Genomic DNA, 22,693 nt, shown 5'->3' on the forward strand with positions numbered 1-22,693 from the left:
CTCTCTGTAGCCAAGGCCAGGCTACTGTGTCTGTGCCAGGTGTGCCAGACTTAGAAACTCATTCCCAAAGGCAACTGAAGGGGCAGCTACCCAAAATGTATGCATGCACCCACAAGATGTCAAACTGGCAAAGTGCTCCAAGGAAAGCCCACCCACCGCTTCCCCCACCATCGCTGCCCCCAGGCCCTAATGTTTCTGGCGCGAGAGGGAGGACAGAGAGGAATCTGCAATCACGTCCCTGCCTCGAGGTGCTGCCAAGTGCATTTATTTCCACAAGGAAAACTCATCTCTGAACCTAAGGCTCTTCTCCAACTGGAGGCTATCTGATGTGCTTCCAAAGGCCAGGGGACTCTCGTGAATTAGCTCCCTCTCCCACCCACCCTGAGAGGCTGGCAGAAGCCTGTGACTTCTGTGGGCTCCTGTCTCTCTCCCTAGCTCACAGTTTGCATCCCACCCCTTCAGGGATAGAGCTGGAGTTCCAGGCCCATGTGGTGGACAGGACTGTGTCAGAAAGAACAGGCAGTTCATGACTTGAAAGCTCAGGTCCTACTCCAGCACAAGCCCTGCTTCCAGGTGCACTGAGTCCACCTGGGAAGAGGTTCCTTCCACATCCCAGGAAATGCCTCTTTTTCCTTCCAAGCTGACCCCGAAGAACACAGAGCTCAAGCCCATACTGGCGGGGTGGCCCCCAGGGAGACACTGTTGTTAGCTGATGTGTGTGAGGGTCTGTTGTCCTCAAACCAGAGTGCATTGCCTATAAAGTGACACTGCTTATGAGCTACCTTGTCTTCCACTCTTCCCCAGTGCAGGCTCCACCCAGTTCTCCTTCCTGCAAGCCACTGCTCAGTGAGACCTGCTCCTCGTAGCCACCTAGTCACCAAGACTAGCTGGGTTCAGCCTCTGGCCGCCATTGGCAGTTTACTTCTTCACCTGCTGCTACTCCTCCTCAGCACCAAGGCTGTGGTCTAGATTCAGCCTTGGAGATGAGCAGTCCCAACCCCATGCCCAGAGGGGAACTGAGTGACAAGAAGAACCCAGTACCTAGTGTGGAAGGCAGGCAAGGGCTAAGGCCCATTCTGGGAGTGTGGGGTCACGAGGAATGAGGAGCTGGAGTGATTAAACAGAGCAGAGTGATAAGTTGCACACCCGCAGCTGATTCAGACTCAGTGGCCGGGTGTGCTGTGGGCTCTTGGCGTCTGCCTGCTGGAGCCTGGCTCTGGGCATCCCTTTATCCTCCGCAGGTAGAAGCAGGTTTAAAGTAGGGCAGATTCATCCTCCTACAGGCCCAGGTGGCCCCTGACAGAAGTTTATGCCTGGAAAATTTCTCTAAAAGGTGTTTCTTCTACCGGAGGGAGCTTAAGAAGGGCCAGACCCAAACTTTAATTAGTTGAGGACCTAAAGAAGGGACACTCTGGACTAAGAACCACTGTCTTTCACCCTTCTGCTCTGGAAGAATGTTTTGGAGCAACAAAAAACAGTTCCTTTCCCTGCCAGCAGCTACTAGAGGAGGAAAGAGTTCAAGGAAGGGTGGGCCACAGCTGTTGAGCACACTTTCTTCCTCATGGATGTGGCCAGTGTGCTGTGTGGTGAGCTGTGGATATGGCCAGTGTGCTGTGTAGTCAGCTCGTGGATGTGGCCACTCTCGAGGTGAGACAGGCTCAAGACTAACGCAGGCCCTGGCAAGGACGTCTCATGGTGGATGGCCCAGTCTGTGACAGGGTGGGGCTTAGGGATACAGATTTAAGGGTACAGCACAGTTCCTACAGCTAGGTGAAGAGTTGGGACAGTGTCCCTAGAGAGAGGTCAGCTCCATTCTCTAGCCAGAGGCTCATGCATCCTGAGTTCCCCCTCTGAGTACAAAAGCAAAGCAAACCATCACCCAAATGCACAGCAAGGGCCTGCCCTGGACACAGTTGTTCACTGGCATCCTAAGCACAGCCTAAATTTACCCTCATGGCCTCCCATTTTGCTCCTGAGTTGCTTTCCTTCAGCCACTAGTTGCCTGTCTCTCATGCATTCAGCCTAAAGCCCCTGCAACCATTACTGCGTGGCCTGGGCCGGGAGCATGGAAGCTGGGAACCAGGGACAGATGCCTGAGTGGTTGGCCCCACAGGGCAGTTCAGAGCTCTTCCAAACACTTCTTGTGGTGTATTAGATCCAAAGCCAGAGACAGAGCCCTCCTGCCTCTTGTCACCAGGTGCCTCCCAGGTGGCAGGAAATCCTGGGGCAGCACTGTGGACAGTGAGTCCAAGCAGTAGGTTATCTGCCACAGCCTTTCCTCCAAGTCTGACAGCTGCCACATGGCCTGTTCTCTGAGCCCGTTCACATCTGTGGGCTGAAGAGGATGGAGGGGGCCGGGGTGGAATCGACCACCCCATCCTTGGTATCCACATGGCCACTGGGGGCACCAGCCTTTGTCTTCCTCTGAAGCCATCTTGTGGCCCCTGCTGGATGCGTCCATCATGAAACCCAAGGTAAGGAGGGCCCCACATTCAGGGTGAGTGCTGGTTTAACAGGAGACGTGGGCCAGCAGGGAGATGCAAACACCAGGGACAGGGCTCTTGGGTGGGGCACAAAGGTCTCTGTTGCAAAGGACTTCGAACCCACCTGGCCCAGAGGTATGCTAACACTGGTTTATCAGTCCGGTGGCACGTGAGTCTGGTGGGACCAGGCAGCACACTGGCAGGGTCAGGCAGAGGTGTCGAAAAGCCGGTCAATCATGTCGCCCACCTGCTCCACACGGTACTTGATGTACTTCTCAGGGTTCTTGGTGAAGGGCACATTGCCATACCTGATCAGGCACCATGGTAAGAGGTCAAGGGGGAGGGCACCTCTACCCTCAGCCTAAGTGTTAGCACCATTAACACCCTGACGCATGCTAAGATGGCAGGGGTGCCCTTGGATGAAATTCCAAAGCCCAGAGCACGAATGTGCTCTTCATAGGTCACCTGGAAAGTGGGCAGCAGAGGCCTAGGAGCGGGGATGGGCTCACCTGTGCAGAAATGCCCCATAGGACTCCTTGACCATGGTTTTCTGAGCTTGTCGAATCTTGTCCCTCTGCTCTGTGTCCGGAATGGCCCAGGCCTTCTGAATCTTGCACAGTTCTTCAAGGCCATCATTGAATCCCTGACCACCAAAGAGGTAAGAAGGAGGGACCAAGAGACAAAAGCTTTGTGTCTATGTTGCCATAGTGGCAACAGCCATCAGTGAAGGAAGGGGGGACCTCGACTCACCTTGAATCTCTCCTTAATCACCTGCCGCTCCTTGTCCCGGAGCTGGGGGGGTCCAGAGAACGGAGGGAGGCGGTGGAGAAAGCTATGCTCAGAGCAGAGCCACGCCACCCCCTCCTGCTGCCCCAGCCCTCTCCCGTTGCCCTCGTGGCCTCTGCCCAGAGAGATGCTTGTCTGTTTTTCCTAGGATACAAGTATCACACCAGCTCGACACCCATTTGTTCCTGGCACAGGTCTCGAGCTTACCTTGACGCCAGGCTGGAACACAGGTAGACTCTTCTCTGAGATGTAATCGGTCACCTTTAGCCAGCTGCCAGACAGCAGGGTGAGAAGACAGGGAGAGGCAGCTTCAGATAGCTGCTTCTTCCCTAAAGTCAGCTGACTTTGCTTCGCAAATGTCTCAATCTACTGAAGGTGGGGGCAGGAGGAATTATCTGGGTCAGGAGTAAACAAAACAACAGAGATGCTCTCCTTGGGAACAGAAAATGTTTAAGCTGCTTGCTTTGATAATTAGGAACAGGAAGCAGAAGGCGCTCAATAAACTGAACAAATGCTGCCGACCACAGTTCACATCAATATTGTGGCAAATTAAGATAGAGAAACAGATGGGAAGAGAGGGAGAAGAGGACAGATAAACAGGAAGGAAGTGGGAGACACTCGGAAAGAAACAGGCCAAGGAAGCCGGGGGACTGGAGAAGCACCCAGAACCTTTTCAAGTTGAAGGGCTCTCACACCCCACTGTTCTCTAGGGCCAGACATTGCTCTCATCTCTGACAGCTCACTTTTCAACTATTCTTAGCCATGACACTTGGCAGACCACTCACTCGGCAGAGGCTATGTGGTCCCTGGGGAACAGCTGGCAAGGGGAGGGAGCTTCTCCCTCCCCTCGAGAGTTAGATTGAAAAAACAAGAAGAGAAAAAAAGTGCTGGGGGCTTAGCTTAGTGACAGACCCTAAATTCAGCCAGTACAAGACCCTGGCTCTGAGCCCTAGCACTAAAAACAAACCCCAAGAAGGAAACAGACGGTGGGTGGGTTGCCTGCGATGTCGTCAGTAGCTGCTGGCCTTGCTCTGAGGGGCTAAGAAGGAGTGTGGTGGATTCGGGTAGGGACAGCAGGAAGGCTGGTGTCTGCTTACCTGCGCTGGTAGATCTGGATCTGCTGCTCGATGTGCTCCCGGTAGGAGCGCTCAGCAGTCTTCTGGGTGACAGCCACCAGCTGGATCAGCTCAGACCTGGGTGAAGGTGGAAGACAGACAGAAAAAGAAAGAGAAAAGCAACTCCTGGGATCCAGAAGCCGCTGGCCCTGGCAGCAACAGTGGAAGGAGGCTCCCCATTGTGAACCTTCCTGAGCTCTAGGGTAGAAGCGCCCTTGGGTGCTGACCAAAGAGACGCAAGCGCACAGGACAGGAGGTGGTGGGCAGTGCACCTGGCCTGGAGGGCAGAAGCTGCCATGGCTGCCACTCACTTCTCCAGGGACTTGAGGATGTAGTTGTAGTTATTGTGCAGGAAGACGGCACTCAGGGCTGGGTCCTCATACACCTTAGACTTGCTCAGCAAGTTCAGCTGCAGGTTGCCCAAGACTTTGCCTATACAGAAAGATGGGGCCACTTATACCAAAGGTGTCTGATCCAAATGACAAGACCACTAGGGCCTGCTAACCAGTTCCTGACAACTGCTCCTTGTTCTTCTGACCCCCAGGTCTCTGAAGATCGTCTCAACCCCTGGAACCCGAACTAGACTGTAGGTTACTCTCCCAAGGCTAGCACAGGGACCCAGGAATAGATGGACAGCACTGAGGCAAGGGAGTGGGGAGATGGAGTAGGTTCTGCCAGGGAGACAGACTCACAGATATAGGTGCTCAGCAGGCGTTTGCTGAACTCAGAGCTGTAGCTGGTGGCCGAAGAGCTGGTTTCTGAGAGGAGATATGCTGTTACTATGGTGGCAATGGCCAAGACCCTTGATGGCCCTTCCCATATCCCAGGGACAGAGGAGGAAGTGTTGGGACAGGCCCTGGGCTTGGTGGGGCAGGCAGGACTGAAGCAAGAGCTCAAGCAAAGACGGGCACCTGCTGAGCTACTGGAAGCACTGTGGACTCTTTCTGGATCCCGGGGCTGTCTTCTATAGTAATGGGTTAAGGAGCCAGCCCTTAACAGCAGGCAGGCAGGAAGGAGAGGTGTGGGCTACCGATGCCTTCCCAACCTTCCCAGCCTGGTCCCTACTGTAAGATGGGTGGTATCTATTAGATCCCTTTTACTTATTTGTCAACAGCAAGGATTTCTAGATAGGGTCACCTAGTCTTCCCAGTTTCTCCTCACAACTCTGAACCCCCCACCCCCAGCAGAGAGCTCTGATATAGAACAGAAGGCCAAAGGGAGGGGGTTAGGCTAGCCAGGGGGTGTTCTTGGGTTCTGGTTAGGTGGTGCCTGGATAGGCTTAGAGACAGAAGGGAGCTGAAGGGAATGGGGGGGGGGCGATGAGGGCCCCTTAAAAAACTCATACCCTGCCCCCAGTGGGTCCTGAGAACTAGTACCCTGGGAACCTCAACCACAGGGCTTTGGAGGGGAGGATGGGGCTGGGGGACCACACTGCTTACCTCGGGGGTCTAAAGGAATATTGTATGTGTCCCCGAGAACTACGGAGTGACAGGCAGTGCACACAGAGGGGGAGGAGGGAAACAGAGGAGGAAGAAAGATGCAAAGTGCAAAAAACAGGTTAGAAATGGCTGTGTCACCCCAAGCCAAGCAGACCTTTCCCCCATGGCAGCCAGACACAGACAGCAGCACACACCAAACCAAACTAACTCAAGACCAGAAACACACTGGAAAGTGCAGCCCAAGAGAACTGGGAGCTCCTTGGCTTCTTGCCCACCAAATAAAAACAAATGGAGGGCCCCAGGACCTCAGTTCTTGGAATGACCCAAGCTCTCTTTACATGCCAGCATCCCAGCTCCAGTCCCACCAGGGGGCAGCGAGGAGGTGGAGCAACAGAATAGGCAGACAACAGGAGGGAGTGGAGAAGAGTGGCAGTGTGGAGGGACAGGATGAGACCTGAGCCCTGCAGTGCCCACCCCAGAGCACTGACAGCCAAAGGAGCAAGCAACGGGTGGGGTTCCTAAGAATGCCAACAAACCCACAACTCCTTATGCTGATTCTCCAGAAATCCATGGGCTTAGACTTCCCCACAGGCCATGTCTTAGTCCTATTCCATGGGCTTGGGGAAACCCCTCATCACACCCTGCCCGCACCTACAGCAAGTAAGTGCCTACTAGGGGCCTAACTCTATACCCCCAAAGCAGCCCCCAGCACAGGGGTCATGTACCTTGGGAGGCCAGCATGGCACCCGCTGTCTCCTGGAAGTCCAGAAGCTGCTGTAGGAAAAGGATGGCCTGGGAGAGAGAACACATCCAAGAGGGTTGGGGGTCGCCCAAGGAAATGGCTTCCCACACAGAGCCTTTCCAACCAGCAGGGCAAGTCTGCGGCAGCGGTCTTTATAGCGACAAGAGCAACTGGAGATTTCAGGTGTTACCTTGGGCTCTGGCTGCCTGCACTACTGAAACTAACCCTTTACCACAAATGAAGCCCAGGAGCTCTGGGCAGGCTGGGTTCCCACTAGTGGTGTTGCCCCCAGGGCCTGAGCTGGGTGCTCTCTGTCCCACCTCTGCAGTGTTTGGGCGGCACCTACGTTGCTTGTGAGCTCGTGAACTGTGCCGTCCTTAGGCATGTTGTACTCTTTGTCTGGGTCATTCTGTGGGAAGAAAAAGAACAGCCGCTGGTTCCTGGATAGGGAGTTCCCCCAGCCTGAGTCCCAGTTAGCCTGCCTATGGCGCCACCTCCTGGTCATGGGTGTTAGGCTGTCCCTCAGTCTCAGGGCTTGGGGCCCACAAAAGAAACAGAGGTGCCCAGAGGGTCTCCCCTGCAAACCAGCAGTGGGGGGTGGGGTGGGGGGTGGGAGGGAGGTGTGTGCGGCTTTTCTACAGAGCAAACCTGACTCTCTTGAAGGCCTGCTCTCTGAGGAGTCCCAGGAGCTCAATGAGCAAGCCAGGCCTGGTGAAAGAGAAAGGGGTTGCAGGTACCTTAATGTTGTCGGCAAAGTCTTCTAGTGCTTTGGCTCCAACGGTCTCCATGGAGGTGATGAGGCCGGGCAGCTTGTTCTTGGTGCTGGCTGCTGTGCCCTGAGGAAGGACATGGCAACTGACATATTTATTCAGAGTCAGGCTCACTACTCCCTCCAGCAAGCTGTGAGTCTAACTTCTTCTAGGTCCTTCACCCTCACTCCAGAGGCTGCATTCTCCAGCTCAGGATTAACTACGCTCTTCTCTTTCCCTGTGAGCATCTTAAGCTGTCCACAGCCTCCCAGGAGTCACCTCAGAGGACAGGTGGGAGGAGGGCCTGGAACAGAGCTCCCCAGAACCGAGTACAGGGGAGCGGGGGCGGGGGGGGGGGGGAGAAGAAAGGCCCACACACCTGGAGCACCTGATCAAACTCAGGCTTGGTCTGCTTGAGGTGCCGCAGGATGGGGAAGACCGTGAGCACTGTGGAGAAGTCGTGGCGGATGATGGCTTTCCTGGCAGCAGACACAATGTTCTCCCCCTCAAGCATCAGTCCGTCCAGGGCATCCTGGGGGAAGGACAAGGACCCTGCTCAGGCAGGGGCAGAGCACAGCTGGTCCCTAGGAACAGCGGGGCACCCTGTGGGTGTGCAGGGGAGCTAACAAGCTGTGAAGGGTGGGGGAGGGGTCATGGACTACACCAAAGAATCCAGGGCTTAGGGCAACAGGCCTACCACGCCCTCCAGATTCTGCAGTAAGTCACTGCAGAATGGGTCAGTGCTCGGAGCTGCAGGGTGGGCAGGGTGAGACCTGAATCAAGGAGTCAAAGGTTCTCTTCTGGTGGAGCTCCGGGATGATGAGAGTCAGCAGGTGGTATTCACTCTGGGCCAGCTTGACAAAGGCGCTGACACAGTGAATGTAGGCATCCGTTTCCACATCCAGCATGTCATCTCTCCCTAGGGGGACAGCAGTGCCCCTGAGTGGCCGGTCTGGGAGATGCCACTCACTCTGCTGGGGTCTGAGTTTCTCCAGCTCCTGGGCTGAGCCCAGACCAGCAGTGAATGGAAAGAGCAGGCTATTGTGACAGGATGCCCCAAGAGCTGCTCTGGCAGGCCTGGGAGAGCAGGCGCCACGTCCAAACGTTCTCCTGGTATCACTTTCCACTCGGCATAGGCCGTGTTTATGGCCCCAGATCAAACACTAGAGGTGGTGGGAAAAAGCTAGAAGGAAGGAAAATTCCTAAACCAACTCCCTGGGTAGTTATCTGACCCCAAGCATGAGGATTCTGGATTGTGTTTGGAAGAGGACAGTCTGGACTGGGCAGGTGGCAGTGTCATTTTATGGAGGCAGTCATTGTGGTCCTCAATCTGGGAGATGTGGTTCCTATGAAGGCCATTACCAACCTCCTCAGGCCCTGAAAAGTGTAAGGGAGTAATGGGCTATGGCTTATGAGGCTGGCGTGTGTGTGTGTGTGTGTGTGTGTGCGCGCGCGTGCATGTGTATGTGTGTGCATGCGTGTGTGTATGTGTGTGAATGAGTGTGTATGTGTGTATATGCATGTATGTGAGTGCGCGCGCGTGCATGTGTATGTGTGTGCATGCGTGTGTGTATGTGTGCATGTGTGTGTGTGTGTGTGTGTGTGTGTGTGTGTGTGTGAGTGAGTGTGTGAGTGTGTGTAGAGGAGAACTAATTCTGGGAAGAGACCAAGTGTGATGCACAACTATGATTCCAGCACTCAGGTGTCTGAGATGTGATGACTGAGTTCAAAGCCAGCTTGAGGTACATCGTGAGACTCTATCTCAACAAAGCAAAGCAATCTGAGAAGAGATAAGTGAGCCTCAGAGAGGGAGGCTCCTTGTTGAGCTGCCCCAAGAAGTGAGATACTCGACTCATGACCTCAGAGGAGCCACCTGCCCTTCTGCCTGTCTTCCAAGCTCAAGCTGCAGCTTTTCCTCTGGCTGGGCCCAAAGAACCAAGCATCTCACAAGAGGCAAGGAGACCTAGGGCCCAAAGGAGACAGACATGAGAGCCAGGCCACAGGCCCGGCCCATCCTTAGAGCAGAACAGGCCATCCGGGGACTGCTCCATAGGCAGTGCCAGCAGCTGCCCTGGGGCTGGGCTACGGTACTCACCGGCCAGTGGCCCGTGCTTGTCGTTCAGGGCCTCGGACAGGTGCTTAACTCGGAAATCATGCTCGTGACCTAGCAAGATGTCAGCCGCACAAACACAAGCAGCGTTTATCCAGGGGCCAGGCAGCTGCCCCTTGGGGTACAGGGAAGAAGCCCTTGATCTCCAGGAGCGGAGCATGAAATGGGGCCTAGGGAGGGAACACAGAGGAGGGCGCCGAGCCCCTCCACTGCTGCAAACCCACGGGAACAGCCGTTTCAAGCCTGACTCTCAGGGAGCGCTAAGGACCATCCCTGGCTGTTTGCTTTCTGATTCAGGGAGGCCAAGAGAAGGTGCATGGCCCCAGGGAGACTCGGTGAGAAATGTCACTGCTGAGTGAATGAGGACTGTCTTCCTTTACATCCCAGGGTGATTCTTTGGGAGAAGGTTGGGTCCACCTGCACAGCTGCTCTGGCTGTGCCTCCCCTGACAGCAGAGGAGGGACATGTCCTCCAGGCAGCCTGTACCCTTAGCTACAAGAGTTTCCCTTTCTACAGAGAGGGGTAGCCAGTAGGCGTTGACCAAGTTAGTCATGCCCTGCTGATCTGGGCGTGAAAGGGCTGCCCCAAGACAATTTTCTCGGAGTTTACACAGGACACAAGGACAGAGACAGGGAGGACAAACCTTAGGAAGGGCAGAGCCGGGCAGGACCAGGCAGGACCAGGCCAGGGTCACAGAACTTGTCCTTGGGCCTGCTAAAGCCCAAGGAGCATCAAGGGTTTGCCACTCCCACCCAGCCCTCTCAGAATTTGTCCCAAGGCCCTCCTGGGAGAGGCTCTGCCCCGCCTAACGAGCCAGTGGACTCATAGTGAAAGAAGGATGACGGAAAAGGAACACAGGGTGATTACCTTCCAGAGGAATGAGGTTAGAGCCCCCCTTTTTCCCATCTAGACCATGCTGGGAATACTGTTTCAGAAGGTTCTGAGCCTTACGGATCGTCCCTGTCACCAGAGCCACACAGAGAGGAGAGAAGAAGACCTAGGGAATGAGTGAGAGAACACAGCAGCGGCCCTCCACCTGCCCAGCCCCACCCTCCCCAACAGTGAGCATGCCCCTCAACACCTCTGCCAGTGGGTCCTGCCAGGGCCACCAGAGAGAAGAAAATGTGTCCCAGCTCAGCCCTGGGCTCTGCACTGACCCCCAGTCTGGCTCTGAGTTCACTAAGAGGGACAGAAGGTGACAAAAATAAGGTGCCTAGAGATCCATGGGGAAAAGTAAGGTGTCCTACTGAGTGTCATTTTAGCAGCGTGGGCTGAAGGCCCAGTGGCGAGGTGCTCACACTTAGGGCAGGTGGGGCGACCGGGGGCTACCTGGAAATCAGCCTAAGCCCCAGGATGAGTTAGTTCCCTGGGCATGCTCAGTGTTGGGACATAAGCCAAAGAGCAGTCCAGGGCAGGCAGCCCTGAGGGACCTGGGGTTGGGGAGCTGTTAGGGAGCCTGAAGTTCCAACACCCAGAGGCCCCCACACCCCAGAAGGTGCTCAGCCAACACAGCGATGGTAACAAACTGAAAAGCTAGGGAGGGGCCAGTAGGAGCCACCACCTGCAGGGTGAACCATGGTAAAGACACACACTCTTGCCATGGGGGGAGAAAGAACAGTTAGTATCACAAGTGAGAACAAATGAAATGTAGCAGCCCTGCCCAGGGCGACCAGCTCCTGGGAGCCTGCATTGTGGGGACACAGGCAGCATGTCAGCCAGCAGGCACTGCTCCTAGTTAGCAGAATGTACTGGGGAGGTGAGTCATTCAGGAGCTTAACTGAGCCACCTTTTCTGAGGCTCCCTCCACCACACCTGAACCCAGCAAGGCTGCTGTCCTCATAGCATCCACCAGGCTAGGCAGGGCGGAGCAGGGTTCAGCGGGCTCATCTCTGCAGCACACTGAAATTAGCTACCAGTAACTCCTTTTGGGCAGGCCAACTCACATCTGCTTCCCTCCGTGTTCCCTCCTCAGTGAGCGCCCTAGTAATGAGTGAATCAGATTCCAGCCCCACAACCTACCAGGCAACAGATGGGCTGTGGGCTCAACAGGGACCTAACCAGCACACTGGCTGCAAGGAAATGGGGATGCTGACCTGGCAGCAACCAAGTCCATCAGGTACCCAATTATAAGGGCAGATGCTGAGGTTGGTGCCTCATCAATGAGGCCGGCAGCTCTTTTGTCCTCAAAGTGGGGACAGATGTCCTAAGGGCCTGACTCCATAGTCACTCATCCCTGCCAACTCCTAAAGCCCTACAGAACCACAGGGACCTCATAGTCTGTCAAATCTCCATGACAAGGACGATTAAGTTCATGGAGAGCCCTGAGGTTATATGCCTCCTCCTGAAAGGCTAGGGCCTGCAAGGCCAGTGGACACTGGGGCAGGGCAAGCAGGGTTCCAGAGCCTCCAGTGGGCTTGTCAAAGAAGAGAGAGATGAGAAAGCGAGCATAGAGCAGCTGAGGCCCTGGCAGCCGCATGGACACAGCTCCTCCCCACACACGGAAGGCACACAGATGGACTGGCCTGCCATGCAGGCCACTGTAGCCCAGCACAATGAGAGTCACTGTTTATAGCAAGTTCTCTACTGGGGCAGCCAGGACACTCAACAAAGGGCAGAAGACAATTCAATCCTGCAGAGGCCACCAAGCCCTAAAGGCAGATTCCTTTACCATGTCTCCAAACCTTAAACAAAGGTTGAAAAGGGCTCGAGATTGAAGAACGAGGGCATGAACTTTATTCAAGGTGTGCTGTTAGAGCATGTTCCCGAGCCAGGCCTGAGCAGTGACTAAAAGCCCAGGGTTGGCACTCACTACAGCCCACTGGCTTTCTTTCCTGGTGCTACTGCAGTAGCCAACATACAGGAACATCATATCTCTCCCGGGACTGAGGTCAGCGTCTCTGGAGGCAGAAGACAGCCAGGCTGACAGAGTTAGCCTGGAGCATGGACTGTGTGGACGTGAGGTGGAGAGAAGTGCACAGTGCTGTCTGACCACCCACGCCTGCCTCTACGCCATGCCCACTTTCCAGCTATGGAGCAGTTTATACTGCTCTGCCTTTCTGGAAGGCCGGGGTACCTTCCTCTTCTTACCTAACAGGACCACACAGCAAGGGGAAGGAGCCCTAGCAAGTCACTATGACCTATGGCCTCTGCCACCCTGCCTCAGAGACAATTAAACACACCATTGGCCCCGCCCCTACCATCCCTCAGACCTTATGGAAATCACCCAGCTGCTGGATATAAGGATCTACAGGGCCTTTTGGGTAGGGGACATTTGCTCTATCCTGTGTCCCTGGGAATCTGGTGACTACAGATATTGGCTCCAGAAGGCTGACACTGCTCACCTGAGTGGACAAAGACAACCCAGACTTCAGGGAGTTGCTGGAGCTCACCTGGCCGCTTGATGGGCTTCTTGGTGGGTGTGTCCTTCCTCTTGTTGGGGATGGCAGGGGAGTAGGGAACCCCAGAGGAAGAACTGCTTTTTCGAAAATGTTCCTTCAGGCCTTTGATGGAGCGGTCCAGCTGGCTAGAGCGAATCTGGTAGTAGACATTCATGAAATCTGGAGAGAGAGCAAAGGAAGTATGCAAGGAGGACCCCTCCGCCTGCTTCACTTCTGTACAGGCAGGCAGCAGAGTGCATGGTGCTACAGCTTAATCTCTTCCTAGCACCTGCTCTAACTTATAGCCAATCATGTGGCCTCATCCCAAACCAGGCAAAGTCTGATAGGGAAAAAGGATCCTCCAGCAAGGCTGGGGTTCGAAGCTAGGAGCTCCTTCCTGAATGTCAGGCCAGTAGTCTTCTGCCATCTACCCTACCAACTTGTGTTGGTATCATGAGTTTTTGTTTTATTCTGCTTTTGTTTTTGTTGTTGTTTTATGTTGGGGGTGGTGGTGCAAGGTATAGGTATAGGTATGGGTTGCTTCCAGAGAACCTGAGTTAGGTTCCCATACCCATGCCCGGTGGCTCACAACCACCTGTACAGTTCCATGGACACGACTCTCATCTGGCCTCTATGGGCAGGTGCATGCATGTGACATATACTCACACAGACACACAACATACATGTAAATCAAAGGAAAATAAATCTAAAACACTGAGCCAGGCAGTGGTGGCGCATGCCTTTAGTCCCAGCACGTGAGAGACAGAGGCAGGCAGATCTCTGTGAGTTTGTGGCCAGCCTGATCTACATGAGTTCTAGGACAGCTAGAGCTTTACACTGAGAAACTGTCACAGAAAGAGAGAAAAGGCTGGGGCAGGTGGTGGGAAAGCCGCCACTCCACTCTCTGGCAGAGGGAACCCTCTCACCTTGGTTCCGGCCGTACTCCACCAGCCAGCGGGAGATGCGGATCACATCCTGGAGCACACTTTCAGGCAGGTGCTCCAGGGTCACATCTTCCTGGACCTCCAGTTCCTCATCACCACTGATCAGGTCCAGGATGAGCACAGGGGAGACAACCTTGCTGTGCCGGGTCATCAGACTGCGGAACTCAGACTCCAGTGACTCCTTCCCCCTTTCAAACAGCAGCTTCTGCAAGGACACCAGAGGGAAGCAGGCTGCCGCTGAGCTGTGCTCTGCAGCCCCATCCTCTCCTGCGCTCCGGCCTGTGAGCCCCAGCCATGCCTCTGTCAACCCACAGAAGAAACACTGGGAAGCCTGACTTGGTGTTTACTTTCTTTCTGTTCCCCAAAATTGATGGCTGTCCCAGGAGTGTGGCGCATCTTTGATCCCAGCACTCGGGAAGCAGAGGCAGGCATATCTCTGTGAGTTTGAGGCCAGCCTGGTCTACAGAGTGAGTGCCAGGAGAGGTTCCAGAGCTAAAAAAAAAAAAAAAGAAAAGAAAAGAAAAGAAAAGAAAACCAAAAAAAGAGCTGGGTATGAGACTGGCTGTGCTGGCACACACTTTTAATCCCAGCACTTGAGAGACAGAGTCAGGCAGATCTCTACATAGTGAGAACCTGTCTCAAAAACAACAAACAAAAACCCCTAAAGACATGTGCACACATGTGCTATGTATGGTGTTATGGAAGTCAAAGGAGCACTTATGAGTATGATGGTAAGAGCTTTTAATCCTTGCTCGTTTGTGTGTGTGTGTGTGTGTGTGTGTGTGTGTGTGTGTGTGTGTGTGTGTGTGTGAAAACAGGGAGCAGGGAGATCCTTGGGACTCAGTAGCTCGCTGGCCTAGCCTAATCAGTGAGCCATAGATCCCAGGGAGACACCCTGACTCAAAAAAACAAGGTGTCATTACCGAGGAACAACATACAAATGAATATATGTGCACTCACCCACACATTTCTAGACACACACACACACACACACACACACACACACACACACACACACACATACACACACGCGCGCGCAAAGAATCAAGTGGCAAAAGCTAGGCTCACCACTGAGGGGCTGTGGTATTATGGTTACTGGGGTAACAAAGTACTGTTCCCTGATGACGTCAGTCCTCAAAACAGCCAGTGGAACAAGAGCACTGGCTAGTTACTAGCCTGCCCACAGCATCACATAAATCCCTCCTTTCTGACACAGGCAAGGCTTCTCCTAAGCAAAGGCCTTCTGGGACTGGGCTCTTGTACCCCTGTGTACTGCAAACGACACATAATAGAGGACTAGAGTCATGGGATGCTGTCCTTCAGCAAGCCATGTAAATGAGATCAGGGACCTCGGTACCAGTAAACACTTGGTGTAACAATCAATAAATACACTTTTGTACGGCTGTTCCGGCTTCAGTCCATCAGAGAGGCTGGACCTTCCTGCGGCCACATAGGCCTTAAAATGTCATCTTGGAGTGCCCCCTTCCTTCAACCGACCCCCACTACACATGAGCTCCCCAACCAGGGTCTCAGTGTCAGATGGTCCAGAGCTTGGGCTGGAGGACTGGGGTCGTGTGGGACGACAGTGGGAATGCACCTATGACCAAACTGCACACTTACAAAGAGTCACAATGGCAACAACTGATGCTTTGCTTTTGTTTTGTGAGCTCCTGGTGGCCTCAAGTATGATATGTGGCCCAGGCTGTCCTCACATTTGAAGTCCTCCTCCTACCTCTGCCTGTCAAGTACCAAGAGTATAGGTATTTGTCATCATGCCTGGCTGAGATGGTCAATTTTATGTGATTCGTTCATTTGTTTAGCTTTATGGCTTTGAGACATGGTTTTGCTATGCAGCTTTGGCCAGCCTGGGATTCTCTACATAGCCCAATGTGGGTTTATGGCAATACTCCTGCACCACCCTCCTAAGCGTTACAATCACCGGCACGAGGCAGCACACCCGCCTCCGCACAGGATGAATTCTTACCATCGTGAAGAAACCACCAATGCACACATGAAAATCAAACGTTAAACCTACACTTGAAGTAGAATTTAACTAAACTATAAAAGTATGATAAAAAAGTTAATCTATAATTCCCAAGGAACAGAACCTAACGCCTGCATTTTGAATACTATGTATCTTATTCTTTTTATCTTTTTTTTTCCACAAGACAAGGTTTCTCTGTGTAGGCCTGGTTGTCCTGGCACTCGCTCTGTAGACCAGGCTGGCCTCGAACTCACAGAGATCCACCTGCCTCTGCCTCCTGAGTGCTGGGATTAAAGGCATGTGCTACCACCACCCAGAGTATCTTACTTTTTTTTTTATATACTTTCTTAATATTTTGAGATGTGGTTTTACTGCATAACCTAGGCTAGTGTGGAACACTACCTATCTCAAGCTTGCCTCAAACTCATGCTCCTTCTGCATCAATGTCACAAGCTCTAGGCATGAGTCACCATACCTGGCTTCTATACACTGCTTTACACCGGCCACGTGTCCCTCATGAAACCACGGACTGATGTCCTATCCTTCTCACAAGGCGTCTTACCACTTTGTTGAGCTCTGGGCTGTCTGGACTATTGTCCTGAAAATACTCCACAGCCTTCTGGATTTTGGCCATGCTTCCCAGGTATTCTTCCAGCCTACCTGTGGGGCTGGGAAGGAAAACATGTTGGGTGAGCCTTGAAAGCTGACCTAAGGACATGGTGTGCTGGAAGAGACTGCATATCCCATGAGGGGCTCCAGGCTCAAATATGTTTTAGTCCCTTTCTAAGGCCTAGTGCCACTGGTCCAGGGGACATTAGCTATGTGGCCCTCGGCACAAAACTCACCCCTCTCTGATGATCTTCTCAGTGTCGCTGGCTACATGGTAATAGCTGATGACATGGTCCAGACAGGATAGTGTCTTTTCGACATTCTCCTGCAGCCTCTGCAGGTTCTCCGTCTGCTTGTGCACAGGGATGATGGAGTTCTCCAGTTTCATGAGACGGCTCTCAAATGATGACAGGATAGACACCTGAGGGAGGAAAGCCTCATGCTCACAGATCTCAGGGCGATCCCGGCGTCTCTCAGCTTTTCTTGGTTCTCTAGCCAATCAACTAAGTATAGGAAGGAACTGACTTGTTTGCTGCTACTGTGTCCCTAGTTTGGTACATGGCTTGTGATTTAAGGCAAACTGTTGAAATTTCATCTTTTCTACTTTTTAAAGGTTTACTTTTATGTGCATTGATTATTGATTTATTTGCCTGCACGTATGTCTCTTCAGGAATGCCAGATGCTGTGGACTGGAGTGACAGACAGTTGTGCGCTACCGTATGGGTGCTGGAAACTGACTGCGCCTTCTGGAAGAACAGCTGGTGCTCATCTTAAGGCAATAAAAACATCAAACTAATTCTTCCTAAGATAGTGACCCCAGGAAGCTGGAGAGGTGGCTCAATGGTTAAGAGCACTTGCTGCTGTTACAGAGGACCTGGGTTCAGTTCCCAGCGACCATATCTGTTCACAACTAACTGCCTTCAACTCCAGGGCCAGAGGACCTAATGCCCTCTTCTGGCCTCTGAAGGCACTGCATACTCACAGTGCAAATGCACACACAAAGTAAAAGTAAACTTAAAAAAAAAGATAATCACCTCAGGATAGCTTCCTTTGTACCCTCGAAAGCCCAATCTCAATTTCTGTTCTCTCTGCCATTGTCCTAGACTGAACAGGAAGTAGCTTCATGAAGAGAAGTCTCAAAATCACCGATGTTACCTTAAAAACCTTTTTCCCTAAGGGTGAATCTAATTAAAGAAGCACAGAACTTTATTATTGTGTGACTAAACACAATGCAAGTTTGCATTTACTCAATTTGTGTTCCAGTTTCCTCTAAGACTAAGGAAGCAAGCGGGCGGTGGTGGCACAGGCCATTATAGTGTCAGTACTGAGGAGGCAGCGGCACTCTGAGTTCAAGGCCAGCCTCATCTACAAAACGAGTTCCAGGATGGCTAGGGCTGCACAGAGAAACCCTGCCTCGGGAAGAAGAAAGAAAGAGAGACAGAGAGAGAGAGAGAGAGAGAGAGAGAGAGAGAGAGAGAGAGAGAGAGAGAGAAAGAAAGAATATAACAGCATTTTTTAGAGCACCCATCATATATCAGGCAGTGTGCAACCTGCATTGGTTCATCGGCCCCTTCAGACACATTGGGAAGCTGTCTGTGTCTGTTTGAGCAGACACATCATTAACCAAAATTCAAGTCTTGCCCGCCAAGACCCACAAAAACAAGCCGTGGGCCAAGGGCTGGATGTAAGATCCACTGGCTCTCTGCGATGGTTCTCTCCCGAAAGCCCTCTGGGACTCCGCTGCTGCCTCGGTAAAGTCCCTGAACCAGCCTTCCTGGCGAGCACGCGCCCCTCGACAGTGACCCGGGGCCAGTCCCAGCCTATTCACGGGCATCAGTGAAGGGCCGCACAAGCCTTCAGCGAGGGGCGTTGACTGGGGAGCGGAGCAGCCCGCACAGCCCCGCGGCCACCCACCGCCTCCCGGCTCAGGCCTCCTCACCATGTTCTTAGTGAGCTGGTCGCTCTTCTCCAGGCTGTCGCGGATGAAGGACAGCGTCTCCTCCTCCTGCCAGGAGAGGCGGACAGGCGGACGTCACATCACCCCAAGCCGGTGGAGACAGGCGACCACCACCGCCCGACCCACGGCCTACCCGCAACCGCGCCTCCCCTCCCTCCCACCCCGCGGCCCACACCCGGCGCCCGTCCTTCGCGTTCTCCCCGCTTCACCTTCTTCAGCTTGTCCTCGATCTCCCGCCGCCGGGCGGAAGCCTCCTGAGGGGGAATCATCGCAGCGGACGGCGCGGCGCCCACTCCCCGGTTGTCTTTCCTCGGAGACCGGCTCGGCTTCCGTCCCTGTCACACCCACTTCCGTCCTCGGCCCCGCCCCCGGATGCTCCTGCGGCGCCATGTTGGGAGTGGCAGGCGGCTGGCGAAGAGGCTGCCGGCTGAAGCCATCTTGAGCGTGGCTGGAAGCGCGGCTCCCCTGGGGCTTAGCGCTTCCCTCGGAAGTCTGAGGCGGCTTTGCCGGCTCCCGTTGGAAGAGGGACCCCTGCTGGGGGTGCTGGCTCACTGCGTCACACTCCCACCCTGGAGACCGAGGCAGGAGGGCATTCACGAATTCGAAGCCAGTTTGGATTGCATAGTAAATTCCAGGCTGGCCTGTGCTACAGAGTCAGACTCTGTCCCCAAACCAAAAAAGCAAGCAAACAAAAGCATACCTGATTTACTTATTTGACACAGCTTTGGAACTGACTTTGTAGACCAGGCCTAGCCGAGCGCTGGATTAAAGGTGTGCTCCACCAAACCCAGCTCAGATGATTAAAAAAAAAAAAAAAAAGTTGAATATAATACACTTGTTTTTGTGTTTATGTGTGTGTGAGCATGTACATGCCAAGGAGTGGGTACACAGGTTGGAGTCAGTTTTCTCTTCCCATGTGTGGGTCCCAGAGGGATTGAATTCAGGTGTCAGTCTTGGTGGCAAGTGCCTTCTCCTACTCTCACCAGCCCATGAGTTATGTATGCATTTTTTTTTTTTTATTGTGTACGGGTGTTTTGCCTACATGTGTGTCTGTGAAGTCACTTGTATGTCTTATACCCTGGAAGGCCAGAAGAGGGTGTCTGATCCCCCTGGAACTGGAGTTACTGTGAGCTGTCATGTGGGTACTGGAAACTGAACTCAGGCCTTTCAGAAGAGCACTAAGTGCCTGCCAGCCTCTCATTTGTGATAGAAAGGTCTGGCTGAGGTAATAAATTTGTTTCCCCAGATCATATCTTAAGGGTCACACCTGGAGACTGGATTCCACAGAGAAGCCCACAATAGATACATGCCAGCCATTGGGCTCCTCTGATGAACCAAGGGTTGGGATCTGCCCTTTGGTTCTTGTTTTGTGACTGAGCAGGTCTGTGTGCCTGCTGGGCTAATACTCCCCAACTGCTCCAACCTCAACTTCCGGGGTCCCTGGACAAGGAGAAGCCAGTGGAGGCCACTTCTTGCAAACCCTGCTATTACCCTTCCCTTCTCTGGCTGCACTATCTTTGGCAATGTTAGTGGTGTGCGTGACTTTTTTGTTGGTGTCTGCAAGCCAGGCGTGTAGGTCCTGGAAAATAATCAATTACTCGTGGGCAAAGGTTCTCAAGTCCGTGTCTCCTAACAACAAACGGAGTGGGCCACCACTCTGGCAAGGGCATGTCTTCTTCTGGGACAGGAAGACAATTTTAGGCCTCCTCAGTCACCATTGTGAAGGAGGTTTAGCCTTGTTGCAGTGAGAGAAATCAAGGCAGTTAGCTCCTGTGTGAGGATGCCTAGGACAGTTTCAGTAAGATGACTCTCAGGCAGTTTGAGAACCAAGTGTGTGTGTGGTGGGTGAAGAGATACTATATTGGGACCAGAGAAACAGAATGGGAGGGCTAGTGGGTTATGGGAGAGCCTGGGGTAGCACTTACTTTCTGACTTCCTGAACAGAACCTATGGGAGAATACTGATGATATTGCCCTGTGGGTATCAGAAAGGAATCTTTTATATTTGTCAACCAATGTCAAACTTTATACAATACCTTTGGCTTTCTTTATAAAATAATGTTGGCTTTCTTTACACAATATTATTGGCTTTCTTGGTACAATAATGTTGGCTTTCTTTATACAGTATCATTGGATTTCTTTATACAATAATGTTGGCTTTCTTTACACAAAATAATGTTGGCTTTCTTTATACAATATCATTGGCTTTCTTTATACGATATCCTTGGCTTTCTTTTGTGTGCGTAAATAATCTGGAGATGTTGCTCCGTTGCAGAATGCCTCTGGAATATTCATGAAGCCGGGATTTGGTTCCCAGCACTGCCTCTAAGCTAGTACTTGAGCAGTGAAGGCAAGAGGATCAGAAGGTCAAGGTCAGGACTAGGGAGCTGCCTGAGTCCAGTTGGGGAAGTGCCTGCCACTCAAAGTGTGAGGACCTGAGTTTCACCCCCAGTACCCACATAAAAAACTGCTTATGGTGGTGTAAAACCTTAAAATTCCATGCTGGGGAGATGGAGACAGGTGGGTCCCTGGGGCTCCTGACTGGACAGGGAAGTGAGCCCTGGATACCAGTGAGAGAACCAGCATACACACACACACACACACACACACACACACACACACACACACACATGAATGCTCAAGCCTGGGATATGAGTCCCTTCCTAACTTAACAACAAAAGGACAACAACAAGAAAAAGGACTTATGGGCCTTTCTACATGTTTTTTAAATGCCCTCAATGTCTCCGTGTAATTTGGCAGCTAACTACGGAGCACTGAGAGCTTTCTGTTTGCACATCCGTGTTACAAACGCCATCTTTGCATTATCCTTGTAATCCTAACGGTAAACTAGGCATCAGGACCAGCTGTTGTTCCCTTCTGAGGCAGAGGAAGCACCAGGGCCCTCGGTTGTCCTAGGTCAACACAGCTGGCTCAGACATGGGGCAGCTGAGGCTGGGGCCTCGGCCTCGCCAGCTGGATAGCTCAGGAGTTTGATTGCTAGCACGCAGTGCTGCCAACCTGACTTAGGAGAAGTCTGGTGTGAAAAGCAGGCTATGGATATGACAACTACTGAAAAGTGGACAGAATTAGAAAAGAGGCTGAGTTCAACCCAAAGATGACAATCATAGCCCACAAGTGGCCCATTATGGCCACTCGCAGAGAGTCTCTTCCTGGAGGGAGGATGGGCCAGAGGAAGAGAGAAAAAAGGGGTGGTGGCTTCTCCCCAGAAGGTGTGTTCTTTGTTTAACTTCCTAACTCTAGAATTTGTGCCCCTCCTGGGGAGTCAAATGTGCAATTTCTCCAAATTAATGTTTCCTGTCCCTGTAGCAAAAATGAAAATGCCTATGTATCTAAATAATAAGAGATAGAGTCCTAGAACTCATTATGTAGACCAGGCTGGCCTTAAAAAGAATTTTTTTTTTTTTTTTTGGTTTTTCGAGACAGGTTTTCTCTGTTACTTTGGAGGCTGTCCTGGAACTAGCTCTTGTAGACCAGGCTGATCTCGAACTCACAGAGATTCACCTGCCTCTGCCTCCCCAGTGCTGGGATTAAAGGCATGCACCACCACAGCTGGGCTAGATTTTACTCTTTTGATTATTTTTTAGGTGCATTTTGTTTAGTGTTTTCTTTGGGGACAAAAGCTATATAGCTAAGGATGGCCTCAAACTGGACAGATCTGAGAGTGCTGGGGTTACAGGTGTGCACTGGCTTTTCAGCTGCACTTTAACCTTGTGAGACAGCAAGGTGCCTCAGTGGGTAACGGTGCCTGCTGTCAAGCCAGAGGCCCTGAGTTTGATCCCCAGAATCTACACAGTGGAAGGACAGAATCAACTCTTGTAGAGATCCTCTCATCTCTACACACATGGGGGCACACGCGCATACACACACACACACACACACACACACACACACACACACATACACACACACACATACACACACACATACACACACACACATACACACACACACACACACAGGGAAAAATTAAAATTTTTTAATTTGTGCTTACAATTATGAATTTAGGTTTTTGAGCAAAGTGTCTTGAAATCAGATCCTCCAAGCGTAGGGGACATCATGACAGGAGTCATGCCTCCTTAAGAGATGAAGCATGAGGCATGACCCTCATGTGGTCCTGGCGGTGACTTTGATGTGGCAGCAGAGTGGGGCTCAGAGCCAGGAAGATCCCTGGACTTCACAGGTAGGAGCTGGGAAGGAGGAGGGACCAGGCCAGTGGGATCCTGCTGGAAGGATCAAAAGCAAGCATAGGGCCACTCTCTTCACAGCTGACTGACACAGGGAGGAAGTCAGTCAGGCCACTGGACTGATGGAATCACCATGGTAACCAGGAAAACCCAGTTTACTTTCCCAGCTTCCTCCCAGCGCCTGGCCTTGGCCT

General features: G+C 52.6%; 1 protein-coding gene across 5 annotated transcripts; it reads right to left on the reverse strand.

The window, feature by feature from the left end:
• Positions 1–227: 227 nt before the first annotated feature.
• Positions 228–18,655, reverse strand: Exoc7 (exocyst complex component 7). Of its 5 annotated transcripts, XM_027425598.2 has the most exons (20): positions 18,505–18,655; positions 18,278–18,343; positions 16,575–16,759; positions 16,292–16,397; positions 13,728–13,950; positions 12,814–12,981; positions 10,292–10,384; positions 9,410–9,478; positions 8,088–8,233; positions 7,694–7,846; positions 7,303–7,401; positions 6,912–6,974; positions 6,549–6,615; positions 5,077–5,142; positions 4,696–4,816; positions 4,367–4,462; positions 3,477–3,540; positions 3,234–3,275; positions 2,993–3,126; positions 228–2,791 (listed from the first exon to the last, which is right to left on the reverse strand). In XM_027425598.2, exons 1-20 carry the CDS (start codon positions 18,562–18,564, stop codon positions 2,689–2,691), a joined length of 2,124 nt encoding a protein of 707 aa, XP_027281399.1. In that variant the 5' UTR covers positions 18,565–18,655; the 3' UTR covers positions 228–2,688. The 5 variants fall into 5 exon arrangements, with proteins under 5 accessions (XP_027281399.1, XP_027281403.1, XP_035303409.1 ...); XM_027425602.2 differs by lacking the exon at positions 10,292–10,384; XM_035447518.1 differs by lacking the exon at positions 18,278–18,343 and having other exon boundaries at positions 18,505–18,637.
• Positions 18,656–22,693: the final 4,038 nt, after the last annotated feature.

Source organism: Cricetulus griseus, chromosome 7, assembly GCF_003668045.3.
Source record: "Cricetulus griseus strain 17A/GY chromosome 7, alternate assembly CriGri-PICRH-1.0, whole genome shotgun sequence".
In the NCBI taxonomy this organism is placed as follows: domain Eukaryota; kingdom Metazoa; phylum Chordata; class Mammalia; order Rodentia; family Cricetidae; genus Cricetulus; species Cricetulus griseus.

Bases quoted from the DNA above. Each gene is read 5' to 3' on its own strand.
- Exoc7 (XM_027425598.2), bottom strand. From the start codon at position 18,564: ATGATTCCCCCTCAGGAGGCTTCCGCCCGGCGGCGGGAGATCGAGGAC. The intron at 10,385-12,813 runs GTGAGCTCCAGC...CTCTGGTGACAG, and splicing joins GAAGCCCATCAAGCGGCCAG to GGACGATCCGTAAGGCTCAG. The intron at 3,541-4,366 runs GTAAGCAGACAC...GCTGTCTGGCAG, and splicing joins ATCCAGATCTACCAGCGCAG to CTGGCTAAAGGTGACCGATT.